The 13,815-nt window shown below is 34.6% G+C and overlaps 2 protein-coding genes across 3 annotated transcripts in view; both read right to left on the bottom strand.

Annotated features, from left to right (window-relative positions):
* LOC141427193 (uncharacterized) overlaps positions 1 to 1,046 on the bottom strand; it is an 8,283-nt gene extending 7,237 nt beyond the window's left edge. Inside the window, exon 1 of the mRNA XM_074086422.1 lies at positions 1,035 to 1,046. Coding sequence (XP_073942523.1) covers positions 1,035 to 1,046 — 12 coding nt within the window. The remainder of the gene's footprint in view (positions 1 to 1,034) is intronic.
* The window catches only part of LOC141427513 (uncharacterized), a 35,425-nt gene continuing 22,654 nt past the window's right edge, over positions 1,045 to 13,815 (bottom strand). Inside the window, exons 2-10 of one of the 2 annotated variants that reach the window (XM_074087029.1) lie at positions 12,078 to 12,170; positions 11,678 to 11,753; positions 10,630 to 10,682; positions 9,877 to 10,105; positions 7,868 to 8,061; positions 5,118 to 5,242; positions 3,691 to 3,866; positions 2,281 to 2,316; positions 1,045 to 2,130 (exon numbers count right to left, since the gene is read on the bottom strand). In XM_074087029.1, coding sequence (XP_073943130.1) covers positions 1,681 to 2,130; positions 2,281 to 2,316; positions 3,691 to 3,866; positions 5,118 to 5,242; positions 7,868 to 8,061; positions 9,877 to 10,044 — 1,149 coding nt within the window. In that variant the 5' untranslated portion in view covers positions 10,045 to 10,105; positions 10,630 to 10,682; positions 11,678 to 11,753; positions 12,078 to 12,170 and the 3' untranslated portion in view covers positions 1,045 to 1,680. The remainder of the gene's footprint in view (positions 2,131 to 2,280; positions 2,317 to 3,690; positions 3,867 to 5,117; positions 5,243 to 7,867; positions 8,062 to 9,876; positions 10,106 to 10,629; positions 10,683 to 11,677; positions 11,754 to 12,077; positions 12,171 to 13,815) is intronic. The other variant, XM_074087030.1, reaches the window with a different exon arrangement.

Genomic DNA, 13,815 nt, shown 5'->3' with positions numbered 1-13,815 from the left:
TGTGCTTGAGTAGTGTACAAAAATAAAATTATGTACGTGTTTTTAATTAGGTAGATTATAATGTTCAACATCAAACTTGTGAGTTGTGGTGTATTTTAAAAGCTTTTTTTATTTTTTTATTTTTTTGGCATAGGGGGCAAACGAGCAAACGGATCGCCTGATGGTAAACGATTACCGTCTCCCATGGACACCTGCAACACCAGAAGAGCACACAAGCTTTTAAATAAAACACAGAGCACAACGGAACAGGTGAAACTATTTAGTTTCACCGTTGTCTGTTTGTCTGTCTGTCTGTAATCAAATCTTGCAAGATAAATTCGACCCATTTCCAGTAGTTGGATTTACTTGAAATTTGGTATACTTACGTCAATTGCGAGACAATACAATAATCTGGTAGTGACATCTTGGTAGTCCGGCCAGGATCGTCTCCACAGGACGGAACTCTTCAACGGTTAATGGCATCGACTTGAAATTTGATATGCAAATGTAGTTTGGGTGACAATACAAGTACAGTCAACAAAAAGTACAGTCAGCAAAATAGCTTGCATTTAAAATTATTATTTTTTCCAAAAACTTATTTCAGTTTATACAGAACATTATTCTAAAAATAGCAGTAAAAATAACAGTGTCGCGTTCATAGAAAATGAATGATGAACAGAGTAAAATTTTGCCTGGTCGCTGGCCCGTGAAATCTGATAATTTGAATATGGCTTTGGACATTTAAATATTCACTCCGAATGGTACGCTAAATAAAAAAGGTATTCCTAATTTATGCCTTGGTTGGTTATGTGTTTATACAAAACAGTTTATTTAGCAAGTAAATACAAGTAGTATCTTGATACCTAGTTTAGTAAACACAACGTGTTTAACGGAATCGCTAAATATTTTGAAATATCAGTAAATAAATGAAATGATTGAACTTTGACTTTGTAGAATCTAGGTGTTAGTTCGAATGCATGTATGTATATTTAAGTAAGCTTACATTGAAAAAAGGTAATTTCAAAATAATTTTAGGCTTTGAAATAAAAACAAACGTGCGCTAACATGTTTAATAAGTAATGTTGACTTTATTTATATAATACATGGTTGCTTTAACACTAAATTCACATCAAAGAAGTTACTAAGAATATATCTGTACTTTCCAGTAAATTGTACTAAGACTGATTACAATATAAATACGCTTAGTTTTCAATTAGGGTGTCAGGCAATTAACAAACATCCATTAGCTGCTGATAGCGGTCATTCAGCCTACTTAAGAAAATGCTACTTACTTTGTAATTGGACTATTTTCTATTTATACGACAATATACGAAACACTCGGCCTAGATGAAAGTATCGTTTATTACTTGCATTACTTTAGCACGATATTTACGTATTTCGTTGGAATTTTTTAATAAGCTACATTACAGATGGATAATTTCCTAACAACGCATAGTCAGCAGCCAATGTTCTGGAATCTTGAACCATTAGTATGCAAAGGGAAATTGCAATGGAACAAACGGAATTAGTGACCTAAACCACTTGAACAATCCGAGTAGATTAAAGCCAAACACTGGAGGTGCATTTATTGGTCGAAAATGACTGTAGAAAACATTTCGAGTAGGATAAAGGATATGCGCTATATAACGGAAAATGCTAACAATTATGTCGTATAACGAACGAAACAATTGAGCTAAAACGTTAAGATGAAACGACAGGAGTGGGACTTTGAAAACGAAACCCATTGTAGGGGAGTTCTAATGTGTAATCCGCTTGGACCTCTCCTGGAGTGGTCGTTAAATCTAAAAGTGGTGTAGGAGAATCGATAACAGTAAATGGAGATGCATCTGGAGAACCGTTATAAACTGGATACAGTATAGGATCTGATTTTCTTTTTATAAATTGAGTCATACTCGAATCACTATGTTTCACTATATTAGGATCGTCTGTATAAACGGCGCCTAAATCTATTCTGTCAGCTTTGATGTTTCCGCTTTCGAGATTAGACCAGGAATTGTGTTTTGAGAGTGACGGCGGAGGCGTGCCAGGCATGGCGACCGGCGGCGGCCAGTCGTCTCCGGATCGCTTCTCGTAATGATCATAAGGAGGATAGGAATGATAGAATCCGTAATTCAGCGGACTTGGACCGATCTGGAACAGAACATCTATTAACAGGTTATCAAAATGCTTTCATAGATATCGTGCAGGAAAGCCTAAGGTGCCACTATCAACACATGTTAAGCAGTTATGTATTGGTAAGTTTTAAATAGGAGATTAGTTTGATTATTGAATATACCGTACCTTCCCTCTGTCATGTAACCCATCATTATTGTCTACCTAAAAAGGAATGTTGTCGACATATAGTGTTAGTAGTTACATTGTAAAATAATGATACAGCGGACGTTAATATTTTAATTTTGAAAGTATTAGTGAGATTATCAAACGGAACATAAAAAAAAACAAGAGGAAATGGCAATAAAGCAGGGCAATGTGTCAAGTGAATGCGTCGTTACGCATAGATAACACCCATAATAATGTTCAGCAGCGGTCAAATTATGGCCTTGCACCACGAGTGATTGTTCTATAATACTTATATGCCAAATAGTATACAAAATTTGTCTAATTTCAAATTCAGTAATTTTTCGCGCCAAGTCGTCAGTCGGAAAAAAATCTCCTAAATTGAGGGGTTTCCTAATAACTGAACATGATTTTATCAATACAAAAAGACTAAAAAATTCTCCAAACTTCGCAGTCATCATATTGTCAGTGTCACACTTCAATGTAGTCGTCTACTACAAACATGTAAAAATTTTAATTATATAGACGGTTCACAATTTATTTACAATTTCAAATTCGAAGTTAAAATCAATAATCTCTAAGATTTAAGTGTATATCAACGTGGCAGTGGATGTACCTAGCGATAGCGGTGTGGTCAGTCACCAGCACCAACATCTGAGAAAACAAAGCGTACCTAGCATAAATATCTGACACGATTCTATTTCTAGGGTCGATATAACGTGTCAGATATTTTTGCATGCTTTGCTAGGACAGATATTAATGCAGGCGGACTTGTGGCAATTCCACTTGTTTTTTCTGTTCCTTGATTTGCCTGTTATATTTAATCATACTGCGTTTTGTTAATTGTTTTTATAGATGTTGCTTTTTCACATAATACGTTTAGATTTTTTATTGTAAGTAGGTATGCGTTGCCACGATCACGAACCAAACTATGTGAAATAGAACATCTGATAATAAAATATGTCTTGTGTTAAATATAAATAAATAAAAAAAGTGTTTACGATTAATATTAGTAGATTTTTTAGTAAGGCTAAAAAAATATTATTTTTTTAATAAATTGTATTTTTGTTTAATACTTAACAACAATAATACGATTAACACTATGTGTGAAAGAAAGCTTAGTTCAAATTTTAACGATTTTGTTTCACTAATGTTATTTTTGTCCCGAATATTACAAAATTAAAGAAATTAACTACACTAATTTATCTTGCTTATCCACTAGAACGAAGCGGAGAAACAAGGCAAATTAGTGAAGTTCATTGATTGGACCTCCGCATATTAACGCCTGAATCAATCAATTTACTAAAGAAATGTGTAACGGATTCAGGAATATGATGGTAGTTTTTTTATTAGCCTTACCTAAATGGTGATTTAATTCGCATTGCATTAATTGTTGAGAAATCCTATGCTAACCTTTTTCAATCCTTGTATAGAGGCTAGTATGAGAGCCATTTTGGCGAGCAAGAGCGCTTTTCCGCCAAGCACGGCGAGGAACTGGAAACCCATAGGTATGAGCACCATGCCAATGGAAACGATGCCGAACATCATCATCACCATCATCTGATGACGGCGACGGCCGCGGAACTCGACTAAAAATAGGTAACAATAGTACTACTGGTTCACTCATTCACGTTCAGTTGAAGTGAATGATTACACACACAGCTACAATTTGTCGTGTAATGACAGCAGGATTTTGACATTTTCATTCGTTTCATTCATTCTCCTTATGTGCAATCAGGTCTTTTTGTAGCTGGTGTGTATTATCATTCACTTCAACTCTCGTGGCACTATTTATACAATTTTTACAATTTATTTTTACTAAATATAATAAGTACATTTCACCCGACTGCGGCGATACTCAAAAGGAGAGTTTTGTGTTTGATGAAATGAATAAAACGTAAATTTATGCGTGTTATACAAAGAGTCTCTTACCATGCCTTTAAATCCAAGGTTCAATAAAATTTACGAAGTTACTTTTGTTCTGCAACCTTTTTGAAAATATGATCACTGTAGCTATAGGTTAAATGTAATTTTCAATGTATGCGATACAATATAAAATTGACAGCACATTGATAAATGCATCTGAGATGTCAAAACTTATTAAAAGACCCCCTGTACCAAGAGACAGCGATATCACCACCATGTCCGATACCTTGATTTAACGATTAAACTTTGAGGATCAATAAATTATCTTATTCAAGATTTCTTATTTATTATATTATTCAAGTTTTGAAAAAGTTTAAATTTTGAAATCAAAAGTAGCTTAGTTATGCCAGTAGAATCAAACCTTGAGTTTAAAGGCCCATGGTCAATGACAGCCTCCTGTACTTATTTATTACATAGAGATGTCAGAGGGTAACTGGGTCAAAATTATTTTCGTTGCATTGTTTCTGACCACTCTGTCACGATATAATTTATGTCTTCTAACTAAAAAATAAAAAAAAATGTAGAGCCAATGTTTTTTTTCGGGTTAACTAGGTAATATTTGACTATAGAAAAATTAAAAATGCCACTAGGTTCCATAAAAAAAAACTCCGTGCCATTTTTTCGAGGTCAAAAGCAAGACAATGAAAATAATTTTGACCCAACTATGTCCGCCTCTAAAAATCGAATATGTAAAAATCTACTACTATATTTTTTAATATATTAAATTTAAATTTACTAATATATTATTTCACAACGCCTGTCTTAATTTAAATAGTCCAAACAAACTCAACTTTCGCGAACTCGCATTTTACGTAAATCATATTCTAACAATCTTTCAGCATAATCTTCGAAGATTTATATAGCGAGAGCATCGTTTATTGAGTTATTTCGTCAAATAAATATCAGGAGTTTACCCTTTGCTGTTGTTTTTCCCTCTTCCAAATCAAATTTGATAACGTGAGTCCTGAGCACTTTCGACATTCGCTGCATGGCGAGAGTACGCCACTCTCCTTCCTCCAATTCTTTCTCCGACCACATACTGTCAATTTACAAAGAATTGAATTATTAATATTAGCTTTTTTATAATTTAAGGGGGCAAACGAGCAGACGGGTCACCTGATGGAGAGCGATCACCGTCGCCCATGGACATCCGCAACACGAGGGGAATCACAGGTGCGTTGCCGACCCTTTTAGGAATTGGTAGGCTCGTTTTTATTTGCAGTCCCTTTGGTGTGGCTTTGGCCTTAGAAGTACATACAATAACAGTAATGACGTGGGTAATGTTAAAATTATATCGGTCAACAAATGAGACAAGTATTTTAAACCTATTATAGGTAAGCAATTTAAGTAAGTTAAGATTGTTTTTTTTGGAATCTTTTTGTATTTTTTATTTCAATTCCATATTTTTACTTTTACGGTCATCCCGTAAAACCTAAATTGAAAATACAAACTGAAAATATAGATGCACAGAAAAACCAGAAAAATAAGACCAGCACTGGGAATCGAACCCAGGTCCTCGGTATTCCGTACCGCGTGCTATACCGCTACACCACTGCTGGACAAAGTAAGGTTAGTAAATTTAAGTAAGGTTAATCTATGAGTATCTATATACTACTGAGAAAAAACATAAATCACTTTTGATACAGCTTTAGGGAAACTGACCCTTCATCTTTATTCGTCAACTAGCCGTTACCCGCGACTCCGTCCGCGTATAATTCGTTTATCGCTATCCCGCGGAAACTATGCAATTTTACGGGATAAAACTATCCTATTGCCTTTTCCTGGTACTCAAACTGTCTGTAGGTATACCGAATTTCATCTAAATCAGTACAGTGGTTTAGACGTGATGAAGTAACAAACAAACAGACTTACAAACTTTCGCATTTATAATATTAGTGGGATGTACTTGGTATAATAGCAGACAGGTCTTATATGATCTTTATAGATTACTCTCGTTGGCAATCAAAGGAAAAATTACAGTCTTTATATTCAGTTATAATTATCATTTTTTTTGTGTCATTTATTATTATTTAATTAATTTTTATATTATTGAGTACAATTTATCTAGGTTTAGGTCTAGGTCTAGGGTTATCAATTTAAATTTTTTCGATTGCTTTTTAATTGAATACGAAGCTTCGAGAACTTCAGCGTTTGTTAATTTGTTCTTTAAAGTGAAGTCTGCAGTAATTATTAGGTACGTCTAACGAATTCTGAAAATGTCTCATAATTTTCTCCATGAATAATCTTCACCTTATTTATTTTTTTACAGCTTCAGTCTTCTTTTAAAAGTTGAAACCTACCTAAGTTATTCGATGCCATGTTCTAGCAATTATTTGGGTAAATTAATTTCGTAATATAAAAGAAATGTGGATTAATTTCGTGCTCTATTCAGAGTTTCAGACATCGAAAAAGTATCAATCAATTCTAAGAAAATTTTAAATTTATTTTAAGCTAGTGGTTGATATTATTTCTAAATACATGCTCTCTAAATAAAGAACACTTTAACAAGCATAATAAATCAAATCAAAGAGCACACACAAACATAACAAAATGACGACTTCTGCGTAGCATTTCGCAACCTGCACAGTTAGCATAGCATACGAGTACAGTTAAAAAAACGCTCAGTGTATCCTTTTCCAATTTATACCTTTAGAAAAAGACAAAATGAGCAATATGTGAGATTACGTTATGCTAGCATATTTCTGCCTGAAATTGGAGCGATTTGCGCAACTTTTATTCGACACCTTCTTTTGCATGACGTTGACAAATCGTAGCACGGTCGCTCACCTCTAAAAGTAATGCTGTCAACATTTAGCGGACATCAATCTGCTGAAATTTAAAATATAGGTTAAGCCATAAAGCCATTGTATTGAACTGATAAATTTAGGACCATTTATTTTGAAAATGACATGGATTTTGGAGTGACACGTTGGCATTTTTTGGTTTCAATTTTACACCTTTGCTGTAGGTAAGGTGTAGGTAGGTACTTTTTACTGAAGTTAAACACACACACACACACACACACACACACACACACACACATATCCTACTAACAAGCTACTAACATTATAATTGCGAAAGTTTATGAGCATGTGTGCGTGTGTATGTTTGTACTCCTTCGCGCTAAAACATTTTGGTGTGAATTTAGAGAGAGTTTAGAGAAAGATAGCCAGATAGGTATGGAATAATACATAGGTTACTTTTTATCCCGTTATTCCCACGGAATCAGGATAAAATCCCGGAATCTCATCCGCTCAGTCATGAAATCAGGCACTGTTGTTTTACTTCTAATGCAATGATAATATAGACCCTGATGTAATTTTAGGGAATTCCCACGGGAACTTCGTAAAATCCCTGAATTTCAATTCAACTGCTGAATCTAAAGATTTACGTTCGCGAAGCCGCCTATAAACAGTAACTATGATAATTTATCACAAACAAATATCGATTTTATTATAATACGAGTAATTAATTAGATTATTTGTAAATATCACAACAAGTCCTTTAGTTTTGTTAAGACATAAGAGTTATTCATGGGAGAAAACTCCGTGAAAAAACGAAATTCTTCTGAATCATAGGTACTGCTACAATTTTTGGTGAGCCATACAATAACAAAACCTTAGAACCTCTTTTGTCACAATTTTGATACTTTTCCTTGACTTACCTGGTAAAGTTGTCAGGCATAATATTCCCAGTCTTGTCGACCATCTCGAATCGCACCAAGTTGACTCCTTCCGCTATGGGCACTATATCCGTACTGAGTGACCGGTCCAAAGCCCTCAGAGTCTTACGCTTCATACAACGCACGAACTTGGGGAAATACTCTTTATGATCGATCACGTCTTTCACATCGACTAGCTATAGACAAAAAATAGGAAAGAAAAATTATTATTGCGACAATGGTTGCAAAGGTTTACTTACTGGAGAGTACCACCATAATAAAAGCCTAGAGGTCATATAAAAATGTATCCGCATTTATGTACCTGGGTCAATCAACTTTTTAGTGTATGTTATCCTGTCCTGTAACTCAGGAGACTTATGTACCTGGGTCAATCAACTTTTTAGTGTATGTTATCCTGTCCTGTAACTCAGGAGACTTATGTACCTGGGTCAATCAACTTTTTAGTGTATGTTATCCTGTCCTGTAACTCAAGATACTTTTGTACCTGGGTCAATCAACTTTTCAGTGTATGTTATCCTATCCCGTAACTCAGGAGGCTTTTGTACCTGGGCCAATCAACTTTTTAGTGTATGTTATCCTATCCCGTAACTCAGGAGACTTTTGTACCTGGGTCAATCTACTTTTTAGTGTATGTTATCCTGTCCCGTAACTCAAGAGACATCAAGACATCGGTAATACACTTTGTTAGAAAAATGGTCGCAATTTATTTATTGGAATTGCCTTAAAATTGTCACAACTCCTAACTTTTAGTGTATTTGTGCCCCATAAAATCATGCTTGTAGCTCAGGAGACGTTACCATGGAAACAAGCTACACTAAAAAGTTAAGTAACCCACCTATGTATAGCCGCGTGAGAGAGGAAAATAGACGGCATTGATTCAGAAAAGAAGCACAAATTATACAATTTCCATGCCTCCTATGATCAGTTCTGTGGATAAAATATACCTACCACAGAATAAGTCATAGTACAGGTACGATCATTTACAAAGATATCGATATGGCAAACGTTACAAAAATATGTATAATCGACCTTAATACTAAGCAAAGAGTCGTGTATACATATTTTAGTAACTTTGGCAGTATAGATCTTTTTTGTAATTGTACAGTCAATTAGAACTACCTACGACTAGAAAAGTTTCACTCCCTCACAAAAACTACGTTTAGTCTTAAGTACGTAAGTTCTTTCATTTTTTTTTTATAAAACTGGATGGCTAACGAGCAAGTGGGTCTATATAGTGGGTGTATAGTAGGTGGTGGGGTATGGTAAGAGTTCACCACCACCCATAAACATCTGCAACACCAGGGGTATTGCAAACGCGTTGCCAACCTAGAGGCCTAAGATGGGATACCTCACGTGCCAGTAATTTCACCGGCTGTCTTACTCTCCACGCCGAAACACAACATTGCAAGCACTGCTGCTTTACGGCAGGATTAGTGAGCGGGATTTCATTCTTTCTTTATCACAAACTCGTATTCATTCGCACCCAGCTCATGTAATGCTAAGGGTTGCAATGCTAGGAATACATCAGTGAGGGCAATACATGTTCTAGCTCACCAATAGTCGCTTGAGTACAGTTGCCGAATTCACAATGAAATTAAATTAAATTTACAGCGTACGAATTAAGGTTTTAGATTACAGTGCAACCCAAACGGTTTTTAACCCTCTGTTTATACAGCTCATATGCAATTTTTTCCATCAGAAGCTAGGCTAGTTTTAATGCAGAATACATAAAGATGATTGTGCCAATAATCTCGCTGTACGCGTAATTGCCTTTGGTACCCTTCAACAAAGTATGTACTCAGAAAGCCGATTATTGAGCTCCCCGCTGGAGATTAACGGATTTACGTGGACTACCGCCCAATAGCTAGGAACATTTTTAGTACTTAGTGTTAAAGCCACGATGTCATTAATTATTTACTAGTGAGGAGGAATTACTGGTCCTCTTAAGCAGTAGTAGGTATTAGTACCTCCGTTGCGTTTTATCGACTTACTTTTTTGGCACAATCCCGCCATAGAATTCGAACGACATCCGCACCCTCTAGCCATATATCTGCTACAAAATGACTCATGTAGGCATCGTGGTCTTCTAAATTCTCAGCCTTGACCGTGGTCAATAATACCACACTAATAATAGATGCTATAAAAATATTCATTTTCATTTTTAACTGCACCACTTTTTATGTACCGGTATTAACATGTCTGGAATCACAGATACCCCAACTGTAAAAAAGTGACAAAATGAGCAATCGTTTTAATTTTGATTATTATTTGATTACTAATGAAATTGTAAAATACGCTACAAATATTACTAAAATGGCAGATTCAAACGAGTCAAGCTTGATTGAAAACAATTAACTAATAAAGTAATGCTTCTCTAAACGGAAAAAAAACAATCAATTGGGAGACAAATATTTGATTCAATTTACTTAAATCAATGCCATTATAAAACTCAATCAGTTTCTCAAACTTGAAAAAGCACCCATTTTAGATCCTTAATAAGTAATGCCACCCAACAGACAGTTTCCTTCTCGAACTTGAAGAGTATTAATAATTAATTTACACACAGAGTTCGGGTTAGGCATCTATTTAAAATGTCAACGAGTTCAAGGTTATTATGATAGCTTTGTATCAAGAGTAAGTCCTTTAACTAACTGCAATTGGAACACAACCTTCAGTTTGAAATCTTCGCACAGAAATGTTTGACGCAAAGTAACTAATTTGCATTTTAGTCTAGCCGAACTTACCAAAATCAACTGAAACTCTACTCTGCTAATATTGATGCAGGATCGTTCTCTCGCTTTAAAGAAACACTATTTTAAAGATAACAGGAGAATTCAACTGTGTTCCGTCAAGGTCACACAATGAATGGAAAATGTCACTCGACCCCCTTACATTTTATGACCAGTGGAAAGCGATTTTCTACGCGATCACCGACCAAATCATGTTAATGAATGGCTTGACGTGTGTTACTAGGAGTATTAGCGCATGCCCATGACGACGTCCGGTACATTAATTTCAGTATTTTATTCGAAAAAACATTGATTATGCCCTTGCCTGTTATGAATGGCTGGGTTTGTTGTTTTAACTGGGTTAGGTAATCTTAGACCCACAAAAGACTGACTGACTGACATAGCTAGCTAGCTAGCTGACATGACACAGCCTGATAACTACAAAAGCTAGAGATTGTTTGCCATGCATATTTCTTGAGGGTTATAGAGGTGCAATAACAAGGGATATCTCGAAATTCTTACAGGATAGGGAATAAAAGGGATTACACTACTTTTGTTTTAAAAGTGGCTTTATCTTCGGAACTTTAATAATTAGAACTTCAGCTTTGGAATGTTAGTAAGTAATTACATGCTTATATAAAAACTGTTTTAATTTTTTTAAATGCCCACGGAATGAATATTAAAGAGGTTTTTTCTTATACTTTGTATCAATTCTATATTAATACTAGCTGTTGCCTGGCTGGACTCCGTTCGCGTAGAAGTGTGAAAAATAGTTTACATCCTATTCTCAGACCTACCGAAGATACTCAAAAAATTTCATAAAAATCGGTCAAGCCGTTTTGGAGGAGTTTGGTCACAATCACTGCCTGTGACTCGAGAATTTTATATATTAGATAATCATTAGACTTACTACTTTCGAGAAAGAAGTTGCGGGCAAAAGTTAGTAATTTAAAGAAAATCATAGGTACGCAGTATGCCGAGATGAATTTACATATCTAAGTACGTTTACTTTATCTGACTTTATCCTATACAAAAAATAATTAAAAATGTAAAAATTTGTTACTGTTTGTCTGTACACCCCTGTTAATTCCTTTTGGAACCTTTATAAGGGTTTTTATTCAAGCTGATTCAACCATCTGCTGAAATATAATAGTGAAGATAAAACGTAGTTAAACCGGAGATAGACATACTTAGGCTAATTTTTATCTATTTTTTTTTAATTCTTTCAGAAGAGCAATAAACTTACAATAAGCGGTGTAGCTAATAATTATTTATGACCAAAACGACATTATTCGCTATTGCTAATAATTATTTATGATCAAAACGAGATTATTCGATTATTCAAGAAAGTTACAAACATAAAAACTTCAAAGTTACCAATTACATTCTACTCAAAGCGACGGAAGTTGTAATAAAAATTTAGTGAAAGATTAGAAGAAAGCTAAAAAAAAATAATGATGTACCTTCAAACCTGGCCTTAGTTATTCGTCGCTGTCGAACATTTACCTCCGCTGGCCAACCGGTTGCTTCCTTTGTCATGTAAATCACCTTCATCCCTGGAATTGATTAAACCTTTTACTTTGTATTGAATAATATATTTCGTGAATTTTGAGCAGGGTAAACGGTCCTTGCTCGGTGACCTTTAATAAACGAAATCCCCTACCAGCTAGAAAAAAATGTTTCAAAATTGGCAACTCCTGCTGACCTAGGCTTTAATATCATTAAGGTAAGAAACTATTTTGAGGAAATACAATCTAACTTTAAATTTCTACAAAAAAATATTAAAATTAATAATTACGGTTCGATACTTCATAAACTAACTAATCCTCAAGTTTCAGCATCAAAACTAATATTACACGAACTCTAAGATTTTTAAAAGCGAAAACGTTTGCGTGTACGCTTATTGGGATCTGAACGCATCCCGAAAGTTTGTGTTTACTCTAAAACAGCTGGACGGATTATGATGAAATTAAGAATGTAGATAGCTGAGTCTGAAATAACACATAGGCTACTTTTTATCCCGATTTCCCCACGGTATCGGGATTTACCGAAATCTCGACCGCTAGAATAATAAACACGAAATTTGATGCGTATTTATTATGCAACGTTAATAACATTCACGATGTAATTTTTGGGATGTCCCTCGAGAATTTTCGGGAAGTCTCATATTTCTGTTCTAGTCTAAGTCTTTCGAAATCTTTTAAGACTCGTCTAGATCGGCTGCTTATTCTTACTTAGATAGGTTTTATCTCCAGATCTTAGAATTATAAAATATGTATGTATACATATACTCGTAATTATTAAAAACTGAACTGCATATTAGAGAGTTTCCTAAGGTACTTAAAAGAGGTAAGTTTATCGATCAAATTAATGGCTCGGGTGCTCTGCCCATAGTGCACACAACTAAGTGCCTTTTACATTGATGCATGCGAGCTACATACCGCTCCTTCCTTACACGCATAGACGCGTATAAACAATGTATGTTAGCTCTAACGCTTACTTTATCTGACAGCTATTATTTCAAATTTAACTACCAATATAAACCGATGGGCTTAGATGTTGCTGTAAAATCCATCTTCCTTTTATTTTAATTAAATATTCAACCATTCTATTTATTTACTTAATTATTGTTAAATCGACTTTAGAGATTAATTAAAATATGTTTACATGAACAATTATTGAATAATGAATAATGAATGAATACTTACATAACGGATATATAAATGAATTTTACAATATACAGTTAGCTATAATTTTTCAAGCTTGCTCTTGAATACTTAATACGAAACTGGTACTGGCTGGTTTTATAGTTTACCTTTTGATTTTACTAAAAGATTTATGTGCACTCAACTACTTATTAGGTACTTGATTCATCATATTACATCTCAACCCATATACATCCCACTGTAGGGCACACTCTCCTCTCAAAATTCTAAGTACTGCTACTACTTGATTAGAATAACTTAACTTTTGTTTTCATAATCATAATCATTTACTGTCATAGCTGTGTACATTATAGGTCACGTTAATTAATTAATAAATAATTATGATTATTATTTTTGCTTAAATACATAAACCATTTATTATTAAACTTAGGGGTTGTTTCACCATCCATTGATTAGCGTTACGCCGACAGTTAAATGTGATGCCGTCTCCGTCTATTCGAACAAAACAAATAGAGACGGCATCACACCTAACCGC

The sequence above is a fragment of the Choristoneura fumiferana genome, chromosome 4, assembly GCF_025370935.1.
Source record: "Choristoneura fumiferana chromosome 4, NRCan_CFum_1, whole genome shotgun sequence".
In the NCBI taxonomy this organism is placed as follows: domain Eukaryota; kingdom Metazoa; phylum Arthropoda; class Insecta; order Lepidoptera; family Tortricidae; genus Choristoneura; species Choristoneura fumiferana.
The sequence above is the reverse complement of the archived record's forward strand: the minus strand, read 5'-3'. Positions and strand labels throughout refer to the sequence as shown.